The sequence below is a fragment of the Ptychodera flava genome, chromosome 5 (assembly GCF_041260155.1).
Source record: "Ptychodera flava strain L36383 chromosome 5, AS_Pfla_20210202, whole genome shotgun sequence".
In the NCBI taxonomy this organism is placed as follows: Eukaryota; Metazoa; Hemichordata; class Enteropneusta; family Ptychoderidae; genus Ptychodera; species Ptychodera flava.
Genome location: NC_091932.1, coordinates 23,410,246 through 23,434,209, shown reverse-complemented (window position 1 = coordinate 23,434,209; position 23,964 = coordinate 23,410,246). Strand labels below are relative to the sequence as shown.

Sequence of the window (23,964 nt, the reverse complement as noted above, 5' to 3'; positions counted from 1 at the left end):
CGATGTTTTCGACGTCAAAGTAGACGCTTAACGCTAGATGTAAAATATCCATGCGCGCACTGCTATTTGGACTTTCGTTAAAATCTGTTTCATGCTGGTCGATAATGGTAAAATTGTTTGAAAATGCCCTGCATGTAACTAAATATTATATAGCATTGTGAAGAGGCATGTAATAAAAATATTATTGCCTGAATACTTGGGTTTATGTGCCCTCGCAGCAGGAGACAATTTGCCCTCCTGGCGTCGGTCAAATTGTCACCTGTTCTCGGGCACCTAAACCCATGTATTCAGGCAATAATATATAATCCTTTTGCAAATTTTCCACCGCTAAAGTGACCAGATACTCACACTGTATATCAATACCAGTAGTCCGAATGCTGCCGTTGATCCCATGCAGAGAAGACATAGATAACATCTCCTGCTTATGAACTTTTTGTGTTTCTCCATTTTCCTGAAGATCCCTTCCTGTCGAAAATTAGCTCTATCTTCCCGCGTTGCGTTCGCTCTGTTTCAAAGTAAAAACAGCTGACACGGATATCGGATTTTGCACTTAGGCTGAATATGTTTGTTATTGTGTGCACGTGTTGATTGACAGTTATTGATGTTGGTATTATACACGCCCTCATTTTGTAAATTATTTGTGTTAAAAAGAATACTACGAAGAGGCCAGTTACACGAAGCAACCACGACACGAGCAACATCGAGGGCAACGCAGACAGGAGACACGCCTGGTGCAGCACAGGTGTAGATCGACAGGGTAGTCTTTAGAGTAGAGTTATGCTACGTTCCGAAGTTCTGATGCTTAGACTACGTATCACAATGTCGGAACATAGCATAACTCTGCACTAAAGTCTACCCAGTTTACCTACGCCTGTGTGGTGTAGTTACTTGTAATTTCATACAAATCTTTTGGAGTTATGTAGCTACCCGCGTTTCCTTTGAATCTGCACAGTAGTGAGTTAGTTTCTGCCGGATTCATGTGGTTCCGGGAGAAACTCCACTGTGTAGCTTTACCCCACTCATGCATTTCATATGAAAACAGAACACAAAACATCGCGTTCACCTTGCTCAAAAAACAGAACACAAAACATCGCGTTCACCCTGCTCAAACATTCAAAAATCACAGACTTGAACCAAGTCTAAGTTACACGTTGAGATAACTCGTTCGACAAGTTATCGCGGGTGTCCCAGTAAAACATACGCTGCGAACGCGTCGACTGCCAACCAATGCGGAAGGAGGAGGCTTGCAGTGTGGTTTTGATAACAGCACATAATCACATAAAATGTATCCTATACCAGGCACACGACCTGTTGTAATTTCCCACGGGCCACCACAGTATCGGTAGCGTTGAGATGATGTTTCCTAACTAGCTAGTTTTTAATAGTCTGCGGCACAAAGCCTCTCAACATGCATTGTCCAATACCTCCTTGAGTACTGATTAAATTTTACTGTTTGGCAGCTCAAAGTACAGGGGAGCCAGGAAAAACTAACAAACAAACAAAAAAATAAATAAACAAAAAATATACAAACATACAAACAGATAAACATCTATAATATATATAATAGATGTTTATCTGTTTGTATGTTTGTTATTGATTCATGATATTGTTTGTTTGTTTATGTTGGTCTGTATTTTTGTTTGTTATTTATTTATATATTTGTATGCCTGTTTGTATGTTTGTATATTTTTTGGTTATATATTTGTTTATTTGTTTGTTTTTCCTGGCTCCCCTGTGCTCAAAGGTGGTTTTTTTGACATTGCCGTCTGTAATGGTAAGGAGCAACGGAAAATGTCCTTTCAACAACTGTGCACATCAAATTTACTAAACCCATGAAACTAGCCTTGCAGGGTTTCTCACGAGATGTACATGGTGCTATGCTTAATTTTTAATTTTTTTCTTTGCTTCTGTCCATGGGTTTGGAAAGGGCGTGATTCCACATCGTTAATACTAGTGATCTTAGTGATACTTTCTTTTTAAAAAGTTTTGACCCTGCAATTAAAAAGATACCAGAGAAAACTAAGAAACTAGAAAAGTAGAATAAATAAAGATTTGTGAGCTTGCTTTCTTAAAAATCGAAACCAAACTTTTCCCAACAGTGCGGCATCGCCGCCAACTTTTCCAAATCCATGATAAAGATGTAGCTACGAATCATACGAAATCTCGCTCCATTGGAGTTTTCAAAGAGACATCGTATATCTTGTATGCTTGCGTGGATACTTCTTGTTCCAACCAACATGTTTGATGGCACGGCACAAACACGGCAATGGATGGAATGCCCGGTATCTGCATGACAATGTGTGTACGTTCCATTCATCAAGTGTGCTGGAGCGGAAAGCGATCAGACTAACTGAGGCCTATATAACTGAGATTTTTGCACATATGTTAGAGTGCCGCACGCTGTACATACCTATGTCAGAGGTTAACTATACATAACATTGATGCCCTCAACGTAAGAGTAAATTACTCATACTCTCACTCATTCGCTCACTTGACATCGACCTGTGTGGAAAAAAACGTCTGAGAAATGATAAGGCTGAATCAATAGCTAAAACATTCCTCTTTGTAGGTCATCGAAAACAATCTACTTGCAGCCACAGCAAAAAAATGAAAACATTATTTATTATGGCGTGAATAAATGTTTTAGGGCCTAATGTCATAAAAACATGAAAGAAATAGATATCGTTGTAGCAGCTGGCGCTTTATGAGAAAAAGTTCCGGATAATATGGATCTGCGAAGCTATAGGTAACACTTTATAATTGCTGTCGTATTTCTATAATTTTGACAGCGGTATTAATTCATTTTCCAAAATTTCAACTTTTCTCGACAAATTATCGCATTTCCTTTCTCTTCGGACTATATCACTAGTGGCGCCATCTTAAATACACCTACACGATATTTTACAATGGAGAGAAGAGTATACAAGAAAGAAACGATACCGACTCAGTCCCTCCAAACACATCGAAAAGACAGCGAAAGCGATTACCACAACTGATGTCAACTTACGAAGGGAAAATACGCATGATTGCGGTGTGTGTATGTGTACATGTGTGTGTATTATGCCCTTGTAGGTTTATAACATTCGACGACAAACAATGAATAAATTGAAACGGCCCGGAAATATACAGAAAAATACAGAAAAATATGCAGAAAAATATACAGAAAAACATTCAATTTTATGATCAAAATTGTAGCCACGGTTACGAGCAGCAGCTGTACATCATCGGAGGGCAATATTAATCCTGTATGAACACTGTAAAACGCACGTGTAAATCTGCTGATTCTCCACGTGTCAACTTTGGTTGGTTCTGGTACTCTTATCACTACATAGATCTGGTACTTAACCGTTTGAGCACCTCCTTCACTTTTTGTCGCCTTTGTAAAATGAAACTCAAACCATTTCTTTCACATTTTCTCAGAAATTATGATAAAAAACTGAAGCCGATATGATATCATGTCAATTCAGTCCAAACCTATTACAAAAATTACAGAAAAATATACAAAAATTTACAAAATGTTGGACTGAAATTTTGGCTCGGGAAAAAATATGGCACTCAACGGGTTAAAAGAGTGTCGGGAATAAAGGTAGTATAATAAATTCCTGAATGTTCCCGTTCATGTATTGCCTTGGACTCAGATGACTGAACCAGCATCATGAGTGACCATTCTGAGTCTCACAGACGGTATCCTATAACTTTAGAAAACCTGTCATTGCAGTGCAGTACCTGTGAAGAAAAAAGCGTTGTAGACATTACACCCGTGGCCACTTTAGTGTTGATTAAACCTGTCTGCAGCAAGCAGAAATTCTGTTTGTATAAACGAAACAAAGTGGTGATCGGTGTAATAAATGTAAGGTTCACTATCGGCACCCCACTGTTAGGATTGAGATAACGTTCTACTAAAATGTCTCGCCTGCCCAATTCAAATCGATCACAACACTGCACTGTAGACACGCTGTAAGTCTGCACTCCGACAATGAACATCAATAACAACGGTCGCTAATATCATAGGGGCAAATACTTCAGTGAGGACGTAGCAAGCTTGATTGTTCAAAATATAAGATATTGTGGTGACAATCTGGCACCTAGCGAGGTACCACGAGGAGCTTACAAAGAAACAAGCAAGCATTTTAAGATAAGCGTGGAGGGAGCCAGAAAAGTTTGGAAGAGATGTACATGTATCAGGACAAGTTCCCTTCAACCGGGATGAGAAAATAGACATCAAATCAGGTCCAATAATCGTTATCATTCAAGGTAACTAAGAAAGTTACCAGGTCCAAGGAACATATTGAAAATGACAAAGGCAATGGGGTCATCTTGAACTACAAAATAGTGGTGGTACCAGGTGTCCGGAATGGGTAAGCGTACCCTGCCAGCTAGCCGCACCCGAAAAGTGTCGTTCATATGGTTACACACATGTGAATACATGTACATGTAAAATGCTACCCCGACTGTACTTTACTCTTACCTTTTCTCTCGTACCAAGTGAAATTGGAGTACGTTTATTCACGGTTTGTAGGAAAGAAACATGGCTTAGTGCAAGTGAATGTTCATTTCGAAAGTTTTGCAGTCAAGACGGGCGATGTCTGTAATTTAATCGCTAACATTTTCAAAGTGGCATTTCCTCAATTCCCGCGTCTGAACAAAGTCTGAACACGACACTTGCGATACACACTATAGTATCGTTGGTATTTATTGACTGCAATATTTGAATTAGCACAAATTGTGTGATGTTCTCTAACACTGACTACACATGAAACACATGAATTTTAGCAGATACTGAGTACTGATAGGGCAAATGCTGTGGTCAACATCATTTGTATTACATAATCACTCCCTAATTTCAGACTAATCGGCGTGTCCACGGGGTACCCATAGTAGGATCATTATCACCACTGACACAGGGTAAAGTAACCGTTTTATCACCCTCCTGCAGACAGAAATTCTGCTTGTACCAGACAGGCTCGATCAACACTAAAGTGGCCACGGGTGTAATGTGACTTTATTGTGACTTTATTGGTTGATCTGTTGCAATTGTCTTTATACCATGCTGACGTTTTGATTCATTCAAGGGCTTTTACGTATCACACCCTGATAATGTTAGAGGTACTCAAAAGTTGCCCTAGTTTCAATGTTTGTTGAAGAAAGTTATGTGTAAGATCAATAGTTACTTATCGAAAAGTTATGGCTAACTTGCAGTGAGTTTGTATCTACATGGGGTATTGTCAGAGAATCTGTTGAGAGTGCCGACTTTAAGGCGAGAAGCTAACATATACAAACCTTACATCATTTTGAACTCAAAGTGTCTATGAGAGCTATTTGTGCAAGGAAATATAGAGCTTGCATTCCACAGGGGAGATAAAGACTAAATTCAATCATTGCTAAACGAGGAAACTATAAATGGAAAAGAAAGTATGACAAAGTCTAAAAAAGTTATTCTGTAAAGTTTTCTACCAAGGAATTATTAATACATGTTGTGGACATGTACAGACGAATTTCAGTTAAACCTGTGTTACCCTATCTCACACGGGTGTCACGATCTATCTTAACAGAGAATCATTAGGGGGTCAACCATATGGATGAAATTTGAACTCATTGTAGTTAACTCCTTTCAGAAGTAAATAACAACACCAACTACCATCATAATACTGATGTTCACCTTATGGATGAAGAGATGGTGCTGTCAGGCCACTTCTGATACCAACTGAATTCCCATAGGTTTTTTTCAGCATATAGCGGAAACGTTTCTGTTTATATTTTTATAAGTTTAACATTCAAGGTCGTATATTTATTTTTGTCTGTAACTCATATAGTTTTGTTGCAACGAACCTCTTTTCATTTAATTTAAGCAGACTTCTCTTCTATCTTTTCGTGTTCTTTTGTGAACTCTGGCAATTGTAGTAGAATCTGAATCACTGCAAAGTACTCTAACACAGCACTGTAATGTCACCGAAAGACGAACCATTAACAGTGTTCACTCAAGCCACTGTTCTCATGAGCTTCAGTATCTTGTTCTATTGCAGGTTATGTACTAGATTTTGTTTTACTTGAGTATTGGACTCTTTTCATAGATTGAGTTTTAAATATCATGTCATCTTGCGGGACCAACTAAAATGTTTGGCGTGGCGTGTTTTGGGCCAAACAAGAATTGGGCAAGATTAGGAGTTTTCGATGAAAGTGGATTCTTTGTTTGACTGTTAACTGGTTTCGTACTCCACTTCATGTATTTCACAGTAGTGAGCAAGTTAATCATTCTAAGCAAATTGCTTTGTGCGAAAGCTGAAGTCATCTGTTTTGATGTATTTTACAATTACAACTTTATCGCAAGTGTAAAACAGGTTAATTATTTTAAGGGTACACGTTTTGTGCTCCACTTTATTTGTCAACAATTTTATTGACTGCATGATTATTACATAGTTTACCCAAGTGGAACTAATTTTTGACAATAGGCTCTATTAATCGTTCAAATATTTATAAAAAAAATGTTAAGTGCCCTGTAGCTGAAAGTTTCCATATTACAAATTACCCATAAAAGCAAATGAATTACAAACATTAAAGAAAATGAGCTTAAATTTGCTGATTAAACCTACAATATTACAATATCCAATTATCACAAAATTAATTCCAATCGTGTTAGTCAATCATAAAACGGTCACCCATTGTGTGGCCAAGTTTACCATTAAAGACATGAGTTGACTACGTTTTATGTTCATCAGTGTTCACACAGCTGGCTAGCGCACAGATGGGGGCCAGGTGTTGTGGCGTTTGCGGAGGACAAATGATATTTAAACGGTCAAAAAAATTAATGTTGTAGTTATTATCTGTATATGGGTGCGCTACTCTCATAAAGTACTACAAAAGGTAAAGCCGCGACCATATTTGTACACCCCAAGGGTGTAGTCCAAATATTTTCGAACGGGGTGTACCGCTCAAGTAAACATTTCTTTATGTAGAATTCAAAATTGACCCATTCCTAGCAATTTTTCATCAAAACCATATCTACAGTTAAGAATTTCAACAGCAAGCCCTCTGAAACCATTACTCAAAAAATAATAAACTTTGCATATCGGACAGAGTTAACAAGAAGAGTTTTTTTATATCTTTTATTAAAATATATGCTTCAAAAAACAAAACGTTTGCATTAAGATCAAGTTCGTATTGAAATAGCAAGTTAATTACATTTATAATAGGACTGTATGAATTTCATTGGATATTTGTACATTTCAGAGTAAAGACTGTATTTAGTTCTACAAGTGAGCTCATATTTTAGTAAACCATCAATTGCAATATTTTTTCCCATTTGCCAATACTTGTGAATAGTCTATTTTCCGATCAGTATAAGAAAATTAACGAAGTTTTCATCATCTTGAGAGAAATTATTCATACAACAATAAAATACAATGTGTTTTTCTTTTATGTACATTGGCGTTTTCAAAAGTTTACTTAGAATACTCTCTATATTTTTCCAGACAACTTTAGCAATTTGACATCGTAAAAATCTGTGTTCGAGGATATCTACCTCCTTACACACTTTACAATCCATTGACGTTCTCTTGTTCCAAAAGTAGAGAAATTTATTACATGGAATAACAAGAAGAGGTTTGATTAGAGAATAGAAATCGATAGTAATCTGTTGACTTTCAGTCTACCGGCTCGACCTACAGAGCTACAGCACAGCTTATGACATTTATTTTTCAGAACTCATCACTGTATGGTACGTATACGCAGGTGTGAACCATTTTACTGTAAACACATGAATCGCTCTCATCGATGAAAATATTAAGCAAATTTACAATATTGTATAATCAAATGAACTCTTTGATGCTTTCTAGCAAAATGCTATGAAGTTATCATTTTCATCCTTTGTAGGTAAAAACCACTTAACTTTGAGATGTCAAAAAAGAATATGTTGTTTTGCTCTATTCAACTCACTCCGTTTCGATATATTAGCAATGCACAATTCTTGCTCAGAGATCTATTGCAATGCATATTCCTATTCTTGAATCATTAATCATTTCTATTAATCACCGATTTTCCTGCTAGCTAAACGTTTTATGTAACCTCGCATTAATCATTCATGCTAGTTGAGAAGGCAACTGTAGCACTGGTAAAACAGTACTAACAACGAAAGCGTGAACTCTCGATCGTCCAATCAGAATGACGAATTGGCGTGACCGACACGCTGATATGATATAATGCTGGATTGAGTAACTGAAGAAACTTTGTAAGTGTCTCTTTTATGCATTTAAACTTCGAAGTTCAAAATATTTCAAAATATCTTTGACTATTTCAAAATATCTTGGTAATGCTTTCAATGTATTCATTTATCAAGTGAATACTTGTACTATTATTAGAGCTTCAAGTTACATTTTCTATGAATGACTCTACTTCGGCTTTCAAATTTTATTGCTTGAGGCAAAAATAGAAAAATACCTGCTGTTCTCTGAATATAGGTACTACTTTCATGTGGGCAATAGCGGTCAAAAAAAGGATAAAGATGTGGAAACTTGGATTGTGTTTTGGAGTTTTAATTGTAAACATGACTCACAGTTTAAGACTAAACTTGCAAAGAACGTTGCCCCCTAGTTTTACTACTTATAGCAATACTTGTCACTGATATGATACCAAGATTCTCTCCGTCTCTCCTACCCACTGTAAAGAAAAAGGAGATTCATGCAAAATTATACAAATGTATAAGTAATTCTTTTGTCACTTCTTAAAATTTCAAATTATACCATTAAAGTTTAAAGGTACACCAGTTGAGCTTTTTATGGACACCTGGAGATAAAGCGCTAAAATATCCAGGTGTTCACAGTGTGGATTGACTGAAAATACTCAGACTAAGAGAAAGAATTTTGCCCTCTCGTAAAGTACAATAACAACTTAAGTCACTGTGACTGACTCATGGAACAACAATTTTATAAGAAATATCGGAGAAAAGAAAATTAAAAAATGAAAAACACTTTTGCTTAATATAACAGCCAGGCTACCTTCTTATGTTGTCTTGTCTCGTAATATTGACAGAACATTTTGGCAATGACTGTGCTCCGAATAGCGAACATTTGTTCAATATAACAAAGGTTTATGCTAGCTACCTTTCGAGAGTGATAAATTATTCCACCTCATGATTATCACTCATTACTCGATAGCGAAATATTGTACACGTACGGTATTTCACTCTCAATGGCACATTTAGTCTGTTCACAGCAACAACTTTCGTAAAAAAATTGCATAGAGCTGATTTCCATAAAATCACGATTAGTCCTTCCACTGAAAAATTTGTCTGTTACATAGTTGATGGCGCCTGCATGGCGAATTACGTTTACAGTGTATCTGTGAGGTCAAACCATGTGTTTAGATTAATCAACGATGGTTTCGCTCCCTTTAAATATATATTATTAGTGTTTTGCCCTGGAGCAATGAAATGCGTGATTGCTCAAACAGGACTACTTGTGAAAATTGTGATAAAGATGTATCTCAGACAGGAAATCACATTATTTAATTGTTTAAAGGTTTTCGCTAGAGCGATGACATATCTGATACTTGATTACTCATAAATTGTTATCTTGAAACTTTGACCTTATCGATGTTACAGAGAAGAAAACATGACAGGCAGACACTTTAAGGATCTGCGATCAAAGGATTCTTTTTTCAGAGCTAAAATTAAGTTTAGGCACAACTTATTATCGTACGACGTCGTGGGAAGGCATAATCGTATGGTTCTAAAGTATCCGTACAGAAAGAGTAGGCATTTGCAGATTTAGTAATATGAATATAAGGCCATGAAGACAAACCATTGTCACTCCGAAAGAGTTGTACAAAGAATACTGTTTATAGCGCATAACCCACGACCACTCCAACTTGGGGCTCGCTCGTTTAGGAAAACACACATGTCATATATTAACACAATTATCCGTGTGTGCCTCATATCTGATATCCATAAATTATCATAGTTTGAGGAAGTTGTTGTGACCACAACCGATGGTGGAGATATTTTATGGCAAAACAGTCCCCGAGATAACTTTAATATGATTGTCTTTCCATGTTACCTTTACAATCTTGAGTATATTAATTCAAGGAAAATTATAATACTTCAAAGTGTGGATAATATTTCAACTATTTTCGTGTCATTAGAAGAAATCTTCCCATTCTTCTCGTTATAGTGTATTTGACGACGGAGTGTCAGCCCTGCCAGCAAGAAGCATTGTGCCTATACAATGTTATTGTTGACACACGAATTCTAGTCGGACAGACATTCAGTTATCCATAATGATATCGCACGTAACACGCGTACGTGCTGTTTGATAAGATGATCACGAGGCACATCGGTATGATTCGGGAAAGGAATAAAAAAAATGTATTCCACATACAGAACGAAAACACTCAAAAATATATTATTTTTAAATAATCGCATATTACGTTCGCATAAGCACTTTCGTCCAATACGATCTTCTCCAAAGACAAACACAGTGGTTTTATGATACTGGTAACTCCCCAAATTGAAATGATTATCGAGCCTGTGGTAAAGCCAGTGATTGAAGGCGGCAGCCACGGTTGACCCGGATTGAAAATCACTGTATTACCAAAAAACAACATTGACGTATGCAGTAAATCATTTTTTGCCGCATAATACGTCCAGCGTATTCAAAAGAGACAGCCTTTCTTAATACATGATTTATCTTCATATGCCTACAGAAGTTTAAAATCTTCTAAAATATTAACTCCTCCCACGCGAAAAAACAACGCTAGCAATTTAAAATCAATGTCTCTCGGAGATATCGCTAAACAAGCAATGATTTATAGATACAGACTGACTACTGTCAACAAGCAGCAAAAAATATATCATTCATATTTCCTCGTAGTTATTTTCGTCGTTTTCTGCTGACTCATACACAACATTTTCGACAATTCCATTTTCTGAACGATTGCCGTGATCTTTGTTCATACTAGCAGCCTCCCCGGCATTATTACACACACCTTCTGCAGTGGTAGATTCTTCATCGTTGCCAATACTGGATTCATATACAATGTTATCTACGAAACCGTCTGTGGAGCTATGTCCGTCATCTCGGCCCGTGGCGGGTGGATACGCTACATGTTCAACCAAACCTTCAGAGGGTCTATTTCTTTCCTTCCGGTCCATGCTAATCTTATATGCGACATTATCAACGAATCCGTCTTCAACATTATCTCTTTCCTCTTGTTCCGTGCTAGTCTTGTATGCGACATTGTCAACGAAAGATGACCCGTCTTTGGCGCCAGCGCCGGCTCTTTGATCCGGGTCAATAGTGGCTTCATACATTACGTTATCAACGAAACCACCTCCAGTATTGCCTTTATCCGGGTCAATGCTCGCCTCGTACGCAACGTTATCTACGAATCCTTCTTTCATATTATCTATTTCGTTTTGGGCCATGCTCTCCTCGTATGCAACATTCTCAACGAAGCCGATTTTGAAAGCTGCCCTTTCATCTGTGTCATTGCTTGTCTTATAAGAAGCCTTGTCGACAATGCCCCCATCTCTGGCGATTTTTTTATCATCAATACTCGAGTAATAGACATCATTTCCACTGTTACCAGGGAATACATCTGTCCCTTGCTTGTCATTTGTAACTTGGTACTCTTTGATTTCCAACACGTCTTCGTAGCTTAGATTATTAAACTTCGTCATTTCATTGTTCGTATTTTTCCTCCCAGGAGCCTTCGACCTGAAAACGCCATACAAGTGGTGAGCAATTGAAACAAAAGGACAAATGGGGCATTCAGATTGTCGTATTAAAGTTCGATTATTGGCATTTTGGTTAAAATTTGTACTGCAGTAACAGGCTACAAGATTTTTGTTGCATAAATGACAAACATGAGACTGGGATGTTCTTGTCCCGTTTGTAAAAGTCAGACTTAGGTAACCTCAATGGGGGATTATATGTCACTGCCTGCAATGCGCACGCTCAACAATTGTACTCGTCCCATTCTTATCGAGATCCACATAATTCCGGCAAAACAAGTCTTTAAATTCATTCTAGCGATGTCTCGTCCTTGCCATGAAAACACTAAATATCTGATGAATGTTTGTAATTTTTAGCGCTAGAGGTGTGACGTTTTTATTATAATTTTTTTTTTCTTTTTTTTTTTTTCACTTTATTTCGGACTAAATCAGTCCATATAATACATGATTCACGTGTAGAAAAATTTTCTTAAAGCATTACAAAAATATGATTTTCTGTGTTGGTAAAGAAAGACAAAATCAAAGGTACAGGGAATCGATCCACAATTTACAAATATCAGAGATGAAATAAAGACGATCATGTACCAGCCTAACGATCATATTTTCACTTCTCAATAAGCGTGTCATAAAACCATACATTTGTTTTCTACGAAGTGCATCGAAGTTGTACAAATTATTGGTAACAAACATTTCACTTGCGCTACTCCGTTTGTCAAATCCTAGAAATATCCTAGCCGCATTGTTGTAGGCGACCCTCAACTTTCTCAGGGCACTGGCAGTATGGTTAAACAGAGGTGTGCCCCATACAATTGATGACAATAAATCTTAAATATCATACATTTAACATCAAAAGAACATGAGCAGAATTTCCTGAGAAGCATATTAGCTGAAACGTAGAACGATCTTTTCTGTCGTTCAATGTCAGCATCGTCTCTGAAGTGGGTTGTTAATATATAACCAAGATACTTTTTGTTCTCTACGAAAACAAGTTTAACACCATTAAGATATACCGTGGGCAAACGAACAGTACTTGCCTTGTCAGTAGTGACACATAAACATTCAGTCTTTCCAGTATTAAAAGTAATGTCGTAAATATCACCATAATTACTACATATATTTACCAGCTTCTGTGTCCCTTTGACAGAGGGACTCAACAAACAAATATCGTCAGCATACATGAGGTGGTTTATGAAGCAACCCCTACATAACACCCTGTTAAAGAATTTGTAAGTCGTGTACTTAACTGATCAACATAAACATTAAAGAGTTTTGGTGATAAAACTCCCCCTTGTTTCACACCGTTAGAAACTGTGAAACCAGATGAAACACAGTCGCCCCAACGAATAAAAATACACTGAGTTCTATACCAAACAAGGAGAAATCTAACAATAAAGATCGGAACTTTCGGGAACTCAACTTCTTTAAAAGTGACCAATGATTTACTCGATCAAATGCTTTAGATGCATCTAAGAAAGTTACAATGACATTACTTCCATGTTTCCTATAGTAGTTGATAACTTCCTTTAAAACGAAAAGACACATATCAGTTGAATGTCCTTTCTTGAAGCCAAACTGGAAAGGCGAAGTTTCTAGAAACGACTCAATTTTACTCAAAATAACAACTTCCATTATCTTAGAGGGCAATGTTCGATAATGCTATCGGACGATAGTTGTTTATACTACTTATATTACTATTCTTATTACCGTACTCTCACTAGAATTTTAAAATTTATCAACGAATCAAACTGGACATAGTGATGGCTGTTACACTGGCCATAGTGATGGCTGTCACATGACCTAATATCCTGCTTTATTTTTGTATTAGTCTACCTCCGCAATTCAATGAACCGCTGTCTAACATCTCCGCAGTTCAATGAACCTAAGTCCAACAGCGCTGGCATATTTTCAAGTGAAATTCAATTTTTCTTGCAGGAAAATCATGTATTTCGGATACTTATTACCACTCAAAGACCAGGATATATAAGCAACGTCAATACATAAAATAACTTGTTTCGAAATAGACCCGTGGTGGTGGTTCTTCTTCTGCACAGGATGTAAGGGAGCCGTCATGGGCTACTCAAAAAATTGAAACCTTAATGGGCGTGTTTGCTCAAAATGTGGAAAGGAAGAAGGGGGCTACTCAATTTTTTGTGCGAAATACACCTCTCACATTGCACCAGTCCACACACCAATTTCTCACAATTTTCGATGCGGGAGGAGAATACCCTTCTTCTGCTTTCCCCTGAGGGTATTCTACCAGTTTTACTAGTAAAAGAAACCAAAAACACATCTCAGATTGCACAAGACTGCACCATTGCACACATCAATTTCTCAATTTTTTCACAGGATCTAGGACAAAACTGAACTGTTGTGAATTCATCATTTATTATCATAGAAACATATATTTTAATTTACTTCAGTTCAATAACCATTTGACATTTAACCATACCGTATTCAGTCTTTTCATTAGAACCTGGCAGCTAGAGAAATGGCACAAGAAGGTCACACATTTCCATTCCTGCATATTCTTTGGTCTTCAGTCTCTGGCAAACTGAGAACTGAAATTCCTCCGCCATCCCCCACCCTCACTCATGCCGTAAATAATGACGGCTCCCTAAGGTCGTGTGCAGGGGTCAAGAAAATGCCTTATTGCAAAACGCCGTGTATACGCCCTATATTCTTTAACGTCAAACATGCAAACAAACAAACAAACAAACACAAAATGAAAACTTGTTCCTAAATTTGATTACTTGTACTGACCTTTTTCTGCAGATAACGAAGACAGCAATGACAGCAATAATAAGCAATACCATGGCAACAGCGACTGAACCACCAATAATACTTGCTGTATGAAGATAAGGCAAAGTCAATACTAGATCGGATAGAATATTAAGTCTTATTTTAATTTAATTACTGTAACATCGCATTATGCTGATAAGAAAGTTATGTTATGTAGTTGTTTTGAATTGGTCCCTTTCAATGGTTTTTCAACGTTTCTTTTTTCTTCTGTTATCATGGCATGCAAAACAGTTTTGAGTATTATAGGGGCAATGTGCGCAATATAGTGAATGCAGAAGACTATTGTCACGGTGTTAGATCTCCATTTACCAGTGAATGACAAATGTCCCAGAGAGGAGATGTACATCAGAACAGTGAATCTCTCTCTCTCTCTCTCTCTCTCTCTCTCTCTCTCTCTCTCTCTCTCTCTCTCTCTCGTGATTTTACATTCCTTGATTAATGACTCACCTTGAGATTTATCGCCCATACTCTTGTCAAATGCTCGAGTTTGAGTGGACCGTGCATCGAGCGTTGTTGGAGAGACTCCGGGACGTGTATTTGTCGACGGCGGGTTGCTAAGGCTTGATGGCGAAGGAGACACTCGTGGTTGATCGGGTCTGGTAAATCTTGTGATTACTGCAGTGGTCTTTTTTGTCGGCTGCGTTAACACTGTAGTTATATCTAGAGGGTAAGAAATATAATGGCAGACGCATAGACAACGTATGTTTTTATGATTCTTGTTCAATTTTTGTCTTTATGTCTATTAATTGTACTCATATCATTTTTGTCACCCAGTCTAGACCTGTTGGTGTCATTTTAATTTTTTCTTTTGAAATTGTTATTATTTTAAGATCATCATATTCGCCCTATTTACCGACCTGTATGCCACTCTTCTTGAGCGAAAATTTTATTGATGTAGCCACACCTAAATAATGTTATTACAATCAACATATATTACAACAATATTACAATCATAACGTTTATCCATTAATAATTATTTGCATTATACATTTTGAAATGTCCAAATACTGGCATTTATAAGATGCTGCATCTGTGTTCAATTTTATCATTTTCTTCATCGGACAATGCAACTGATAGTGCAACAGCAGAAATGAAAGAAATGATACTTACTGCTTTCACATAGAAGTCCAGAGTAACCTGGTTGGCAGTCGCAATAAATGGTGTTGTTTTTCACAGTGCTTGTGCCGTTGTTTTGACGCATAGTCATATTGTCACAGGTGATTCCTAAGTTTAGTGAAAGAAACCATAATTTTTTTTCATTCCATTACTTTGTATTTGACTAAATTTAAAATCATTCGAAGTGTATATCATTTCACATGTACGATGCTCCTTTCCTTAATGTTCAAGCTTGTAAATGCGAAGTCTTACAGCAACAATTCCAGGTCCATTGAAGAAAAGCAATTTTCACAGATTAATGATTGAGACGCGCTGTTCACTTGTTCCATTTCAGTCCATTAGGGAGCAGGATTATATTCACTGTTGTAATAGCATTTAGTAATGATACTTTGAAGATGAATTAGTTAAACTAAGACGTGGCATCGTGCTTTGGGATATCATATACTTTTCACCTTATGGGTAGAGCACAAACTCCTTCACTTGACTTGTGTCGTTTGCCCGCGCTATAGTTCCAGATTTACAGTACACAACAACACATTGGTCATATAATAGGAGCGACTTGGTGGCGTGGTGACAATTAGGGACCAATGAGCATCCATCAAACAAACTTTGTTTCGTTCACGCAATACAAAAAAATGTGAAAACAAATCGATTCCACGGCAGTGTTCTCAAACTCCCAGCGAATTAGGAACCTGAGAAATGCATGTTTCAGACTAAGTAATACCTAAGAACATTCGATAAAAAGTACAAGGTAGCTGGCGGTCATGGGAATAAACCTGTGCGATGAAAACAGCTAGTACCGAAATTAAAGTTTTATCAGTGTCATTGTGCAGTCACCTGTGTGTAATAGAGCTCATCATAATACCTGCAGTGCGTCTAATTTTGACCCCGTGTAGAGACACGAATGACGAAATATGTAGGCATAAGTGGGGTATGGGTAATTGAATTGAATTGAATTGCATTGCATACGGTGCTCACAAAATGGCCCTGCGTCCGCGTTTATTATGAACGAAACACACAAAAATAAAACAAATGTTTTCTTCTCGAACAAATCCCTAAGAAATCCACATCTGTTTTGCCTTGCATTCCAACACCCAATTGGATGATACTACACATGTGTCATTCACGAGAAAATAATTTTCCGCTTTACTACAAACCGCGGGAAATTTCATTTAAAAGTGCTCAAATTCCAGACAAAATTTCAGTACCGAAAACTTTCGAAAAAGCGCATGTCCGTCCAGGAAAAACCAAAGTTAAAACCGCTGTATTGGGTGAAAAATCTTGAACCCTGAGCCCAAATGCAAATGCTATATATGCTTACGGTGTGATGTCGGGTATCATCGTTAAAGAACTTGATAAAGAAGAAGTAATGTTGATGAACGGGGAGTTAAGCGTTAGACTGAATACACAATGCATATATCGCCCCCAAACAAACCCACAGCTGCTTTCCCTTATACTCCTACGTCCAATTGGATGACACTACACACGTGACACTAAAGAGACAATCATTTCCCGCTTTACTACGAATCGCGGGAAATTTCATTTAACAGTGCTCCCCGTGCAGTACGTGGTTTGCAAAAATGTGGACAAAATGCAAAGCAAACCTGTTAACTATGTATGGAAGACCGGTCACGACCTGCGACATGCGACGTGCGTCTTTAAACTGTGATCTGCGACCTAACCCTAACCCTAACCCCTACCCCTACCCCTAACCCTTACCCCTAACCCTAACCCTAACCCTAATCGCAGATCGCAGTTTTAAAAACTCGCATGTTGCATGTCGTCACCGGTCTTCCATAACTACGTACAACTTTATTATAAAGTTTTCAAGTGCTAACTTTTTCCCAGAGATTTAAGCCTATCTATTAAAAAATACAGTTGGACGTCACTTTTATCTCGAACCTGATGATATACTTTCAATTTACGGTAGCCGATGGAAATGAAAAAATAAGCAGGACAAATATAAACGTTACACTTATCAAGAGATTACCGAGTCTTTTAACAATCGGGCGCTGACATCACTACTAAACAATATCAGAACAAAGGAATTTTCTCAGTTAAGCTCACTGGGGGCGGCAAACAGATTTTTATGAGCTAGTAAGTTTCCTGAAATTTTTGGTTCATTTTAACAATTATTGTGCTGCACAGCAAGCCAAGATGTTGTCTTCATGGAGAAGAGAGAGAGTGCACTCTTTTGTGCGGCAATTTTCAAACATTTTATACCAATTTAGATGCGTTTGGTGCTATCTGAGAAAGACAACTGTGATAAAATATAGTTATGTTTTCAAATACAAAAATATCAACGCGAGTGTATACTGATATATTCAAACAAAGTACTGATTTCGGTTAATGAATTTAGAGCCAACATTATAACAGCAATGGTGACTATTTATATTTGATATAGATTTTTCAAAACTATTTTAACTAGTTTTGCCATCATGGTTTTGCAGAGAACTTGCGTAAGCTTTAGACCACCCCGTGACCTTTGATGAAGTTCGCCTGCCGTACCTTTTTATTGTATTGTCTCCATTTATTATCATTGCCTTGTGCTCTGCTGATAATGTCAAGCTGCCACGCGACCTACTGAAGGGGAATATGAGCCGATCAATCATTCCTGTGACAATTGACATGAGCGTGGCGCCAGTGGAACAATACTTTTCGTGGAGTATAGATCGATACTGAGAGCATGTCATTTCTTTTAAACATAACAGTGTCCTTTGAAAAAAAAATCAGGTTTTGTTTCTTTTAATTTCTATTCGAATGACAATTTTACCTTTCCACTTCTGTGAAACATTTCCTTATTGTATCCTCTGTGATTATATATATATATATATATATATATATATATATATATATATATATATATATATATATATATATATATATATATATATATATATATATACGAAATGGTTTGCTTGTCAATGCAGGCAAAGTATAGTGCTCAATGCATTTCTGCAGGGCGGTAATACTGAGAATCTAGGAACTTGTAGTTGTCACTCTACAGGCTGTTTCATGCGCTAAGCATGATGGTATTAACCAATCAGGATATACCAATCCTGATGATTGCTTAGCGCATGAAACAGCCTGTAGAGTGACAACTACAAGTTCCTAGATTCTCAGTATATATATATATATATATATATATATATATATATATATATATATATATATATATATATATATATATATATATATATATATATATATATATATATATATTATAATATGTCACATGCTTATCATTCCGTGTAGCAATTCACCAGAATAAATCACGCGTCGAGAAAATTGATATGACTGGTCCCTATTGCATCAACAAAAGTGACATCAGGGGTTATTTCTGACGTCAGAGAGTAATTGGCCAAATTTGAAAAAGTGCTCGGTCACGTGACAATCATAGGGGTGGTGTCGTCTGTGGCTTTGAAATAATAGCGGGTGACCAGAACTCGATATGCGCCAGGGACGAGCGACGATCCTCTGTCTAAAACAGCAAGATTTTCCATGTCAACAAAGTAGGAAATTGAAGAGCTTATCGACGATAAATATTCAAGTGCAACCAAGGATGTTGCTAGGTACTCTGAGGATATTTTGTGAAGAATTCGGCACTACTGTTAACGTTTTGGAGAAATAGCAAGATAAACTTGTCACAGTGTTGCAGTGCACGATGTTAAATCACATTAAAAACCATAATATATCACATCATGAGCGTGTTATACAACATCGATAACCTCCATGTGCCGTGTGTTACCAGAAACGGCACGCGGCACACCGGGGTAACATATTCTCATGACCAGGTAAATATGTGTCTAAATATGCTACTCTGCACCATTCTACTCTAACCAGAGCCCATTCCACCTATGCTAAAATACTGTTTCAGTAGTTTTACTATTAAGACGAGCCCCGACAACAGCATAGATTGTTAATACCAAAAACCGATGAAGGGGCATTTGGTTTGCAGAGAAATTTGGAGGTAATACTTGTAAGTAAATAAAATAAATAAATGGTTAATTAAGGTAGTATTCACCTCGAAAGTGAAAGACTTAAACTTTTGCTCAAATTTTCCTTAATGAAACTTTCAGCCATTATCTTACTTAATCAGGAATAAAAATCGGGGGTCAAAGTGCAAATTTTGGTACTAGAGAAACAAATAAAACAAAATTTACCAATATTTAAATTTCAAAATGGCCGCCATCCCTATGTTAACTCTATGGAGAAAAAAATAAAATTTTGGATTTCGAAAAACGAAGCCGGTAAAAGGTTTTCTTACACCAAAAGCTTTAAATGAACCCGAACAAGTGGCATATCAGAATAGGATTGTAAAAGTTTGAGAGTCCGAGTATCTGTGCCCGAGGGGCGTTCTTGTGTACACTTTTTCATTCTCGTTTCAGAAATGCCTCACACCTCCTACTTTTGGCACACTGCCATACTTGCACTGTCACTATTTGTCGTCTGCCAAACTGGACATCAAAAGATCATTGCAGAACACACTGTTGAGCTGACAGAGAAAGATTACCTAAACGAAACAGCTGAATTGGTTCAATTACAACGCAGCCGATTTGAAAAATTGATGCACGGATAATGAAAGTATACGTGTGTTGTCGTTGGATACTGTGTGCTGGTGTTGTCAACGTACTTCGGTCTCCGGTGGGAGGTCGAATTTCCGACGTTCGATCTCTCAGACGTTTGTTTTCTGCATTTGGGGCCGACAGAGACGAGAGTACCTGAATAAGACGACGGAGACACACAATTTTATATACAACAGTGGCAATAATCCAAGCCGCAGGCAGGTATATACCAAATTTCGATCCAATTCGCGATATACAGCTGGAAAGTTCTGTATGTTGCACATTGTACCAAAATCACGTGCATACCTGCCAGCGGCGGGGGTTATTGCTTAATTTTTTGTAGACCTCTCTTTCGCTTCGGTTACTTTATGTGTTACTGGCCATTTATATTCGCATAAGTGATAGAGTTAATTTTTTCTGGGAATTTTCCTGAAGTGCACAGTCGGTGAACAACGGGCCTTTTAAAAACATATTGATTGAAGAATTGAGCACTTCATCACATGGGTCAAGTAAGCTTTTATCCGTTTGAATATGTGAGGAGTATTTGAGAAGTGTCGATTACACGTTGGATGTTCGTCCGATTTTGACTATGATGCTTTATTTTACCCGCGGTACGAGTGTTCGCTGAGGGAAACTTTGGCATTATCTTTGCACTAATCTGCAAAGATTATTATTACATCATTAGCATTATAGAGCAGTGATCACAAACAAAATGACACTCAGATACAGACTGACTGACAGACAGACAGAAATATACAAAAACTAAGAAGAGGTCTTATACACGGATGTATAGCATTTTTGAAAATCCTCCAATAGTGGGGGAGGGTCTTATACTCGAGCGGGGTCTTATAATCGGAGGAATACGGTATATATATATATATATTATATATATATATATATATATATATATAATATATATATATATATATATATATATGTGTGTATATATAACTCATTATTATATATATATATATTACATATATATAATAAGTCATTATTACCGGTGAATTTTGTGACGTTATCCCACCCGATTATTACTGATAATTTATTCCATACTCCAGCATTGTGGTCAGCTTAGCTTGTCCATCGAATATTTATACTCTGGCAAACATTCATGAAATGACCAAATTTTAACATCAATTATATCTAAATTCACCCTCGGATTTCGATTCGTCGAAAAACATCATCACAACAACTCAGCCCAGAATATTAATATAGGCTGAGTTCGGTGTCGCCGGCGTCTGTGAGAGATCACCTGGACACTAGTACCTTGGGCTACAATGTTCAGTCATGGAAAGCGATGTAATGAAGTCAGCATCATGAAAAATAAGGGCTGACAGTCGATTGCAAAGTGATCAAATCCTACATAAGAAATGCAATTTCTTATAACAGACATTCCTTATCTACCAGTACGTCGAGTAGACACCATGGGCATTGGACAAATCGGAACTAGGTGTCTTCTCAACAGACATACGATAAAAATAAGTCTACTTGTTGACGCATAACTGTGCCAAGAGGCATATGCACCGAATTCGCTGCAAAATGGGAAAGTGACATGTCGTACACGTCAATAAACCGAATTCCAAGTCCGTGAAATATTTTTCTGGACATGTTATTCATATCGAATAAAATCCAGTCACTGCTGTGGATATACGACATACTAGTATGGTGTCCTCTAGGATGGGAGCTCTTCAGAACGATGCTGATATCCGGGCATCGAACTTTGAGACGAAGAAGTGCCTGCCGGACGTGCAGAAGTCTTTCCACGTACGACGCTGTCGTCCACGATGCAAAGTGATAAGTCAGGCTGAGAACGACGACAGAGTTGCATTGTTTCTCTGAAATATCATCGATTATATCGCTTTCGAATTTTTGTGACCAGAAGTGCACTTCCACACTTCCGATCAATATTGCGTGAAATATAAAAGTAGCGCTGATGTTATGTGACGGAATCTCTAGGTTTCGATGAAATCGATCTCCTTTTACGGGCTGACCCAGGATTTTACCGAAAAGGTCGTGCCACTGACGCAATGTCGAATCGCCGAGAAAGTAAACCGACTTCCCGCTAAGACACGTACGTATTCATCCGGCGACCAATGACGTGCTTTGCATACACGTGACGTCCACGTGGTGTCGTTCTCCCAGAAACCGTCTGAAGATGATGCCACCGGAAGATCCGCTCCACACGACGACAGAACGTCTTCTGCGATGTGGCTTGAGTAGTGCCCTGTTAGCACGATCAAACGATATTCTGCATGAGTAATATATACTGAAGTTTGCTCTAAGAAATGGGACGTCTCTCATATTTACAAAATCGTCCAACATGCTTCAGTTCGATTCAATCCGTAATAATAATAAACCACGAACATTAAGACATTATTTCATGTAAAATTTATCGTTGTCTTGACTATATGTCACTACCATCAAACTACTGGTAGAACTACTGTTTCGTTCGATGAGTGAAGTCGTAGAACCCGCCTTCGGGTGATAGCAAGCAAACGATTTGGAAACATTCCGCAAACTTATCATGTTTATAACTTTATAAGTTAGCTGATGTTAGGCCTATAACAACTTGCCCAAACGTTTTATTGTTTTAGGCTTTGATGCTTTGATACTTTTCATTAACTTCCATGTTTTTTAACCGTTGACATTTTCAAGGTTTTAGTAAGTTTACGATGGATATAGGGCAACTTTGATTGAACTTTTAATGCAGCTTCCATGTTTGTTTAAATGCATCTAGACGAGATTTAACTTGAATTTTTGTCCTGAATCGATTTTCATCATCGAGGGGCCACAACTTTATCGGACACTCTCGTTTAAGATGTAGTAAAAGAGAAGTAACCTCGTACATATATAGACAGATATCTGATGATGCTTTAGATATTTTATGGTGAAATGTCGAAGAGTCATTGAAGTTTTGGTAACACTGCTTACCTTTTATTGTGATCTGTAATGGATCACGGGAGAGAGACTGGACAAGGTATTCACTATTTGTAAGAAATTGACAAAGAAAAGCGACACTTAATAGTATTTCGTGTAAGTTCGAAAACCTATTTTGTCCATTGAGTTATCATAGGGATTGGGGCAATTTTGATTTTCAAATATCAGAAATTAAAGTGTTTGGTAATTGTTTCTCTTACTTTTCACGGTGCACCCTGATTTTTATTGTCGATTTGGCACGAAAATTTCATTGAAGAAAAATTTGAGCACAATTTTATGTCGGACACTTTCGAGTTATTCCTTACCTCAAATAAGTTAGGATGAATGCAACAATATCAGATCCACTGTTACCGAGAGCTCACACTATATAACATGTGTATTTAAATTTCGACATTATACACATGCTCGAACTATGTCATCGGTATAGCTTGACCCCAATAAACCTTCTTTAATTTCACGAGATAAGTAAGTAAATTGTAGCCACAGTCTCACCTCTGAAAAAACACTTCTTTCTCTGGAGGCAGGTAAGCTTTGGCATATGAATCCAAGGTTTCTGCTTGACCTCGTGTAATTGCTAATTGCTGGCAAGTAAGAAATTTCGGTTTTTCACAAAGGAACACGGTGTTTCCGAGAGCTTTCTCATTGGCGTATTCGCACTTGTTCTTCCAGAAATTACCTTCCGACACATAACACTTGCGTTCTTCGGTGTAGGTACCGTTTCCGAAACGGCCAAGCCAGTCGATTCTGCGTTCGATGTTTCTGAAGACGTTTCGAATCCACAGTACTGCTTCACGGGGGTGTACCAATTGCACGCTTATA

General features: G+C 37.5%; 2 protein-coding genes across 3 annotated transcripts in view; both read right to left on the bottom strand.

Moving 5' to 3' along the window:
- LOC139133310 (NXPE family member 4-like) overlaps positions 1-15,846 on the bottom strand; it is a 62,324-nt gene extending 46,478 nt beyond the window's left edge. The window contains exons 1-4 of one of the 2 annotated variants that reach the window (XM_070699845.1): positions 15,635-15,846; positions 14,972-15,184; positions 14,486-14,570; positions 10,335-11,708 (exon numbers count right to left, since the gene is read on the bottom strand). In XM_070699845.1, the coding sequence (XP_070555946.1) occupies positions 10,847-11,708; positions 14,486-14,570; positions 14,972-15,184; positions 15,635-15,731 (1,257 nt within the window). In that variant the 5' untranslated portion in view covers positions 15,732-15,846 and the 3' untranslated portion in view covers positions 10,335-10,846. Of the gene's footprint in view, positions 1-10,334; positions 11,709-14,485; positions 14,571-14,971; positions 15,185-15,634 lie in introns of those variants that run through there. The other variant, XM_070699843.1, reaches the window with a different exon arrangement.
- Positions 15,847-20,013: 4,167 nt separating this feature from the next.
- LOC139133589 (NXPE family member 1-like) overlaps positions 20,014-23,964 on the bottom strand; it is a 21,606-nt gene continuing 17,655 nt past the window's right edge. Inside the window, exons 3-6 of the mRNA XM_070700322.1 lie at positions 23,638-23,964; positions 23,140-23,192; positions 22,320-22,432; positions 20,014-20,097 (exon numbers count right to left, since the gene is read on the bottom strand). The exon at positions 23,638-23,964 is cut by the window's right edge and continues 237 nt beyond it. Of these exons, the coding sequence (XP_070556423.1) occupies positions 20,014-20,097; positions 22,320-22,432; positions 23,140-23,192; positions 23,638-23,964 (577 nt within the window). The remainder of the gene's footprint in view (positions 20,098-22,319; positions 22,433-23,139; positions 23,193-23,637) is intronic.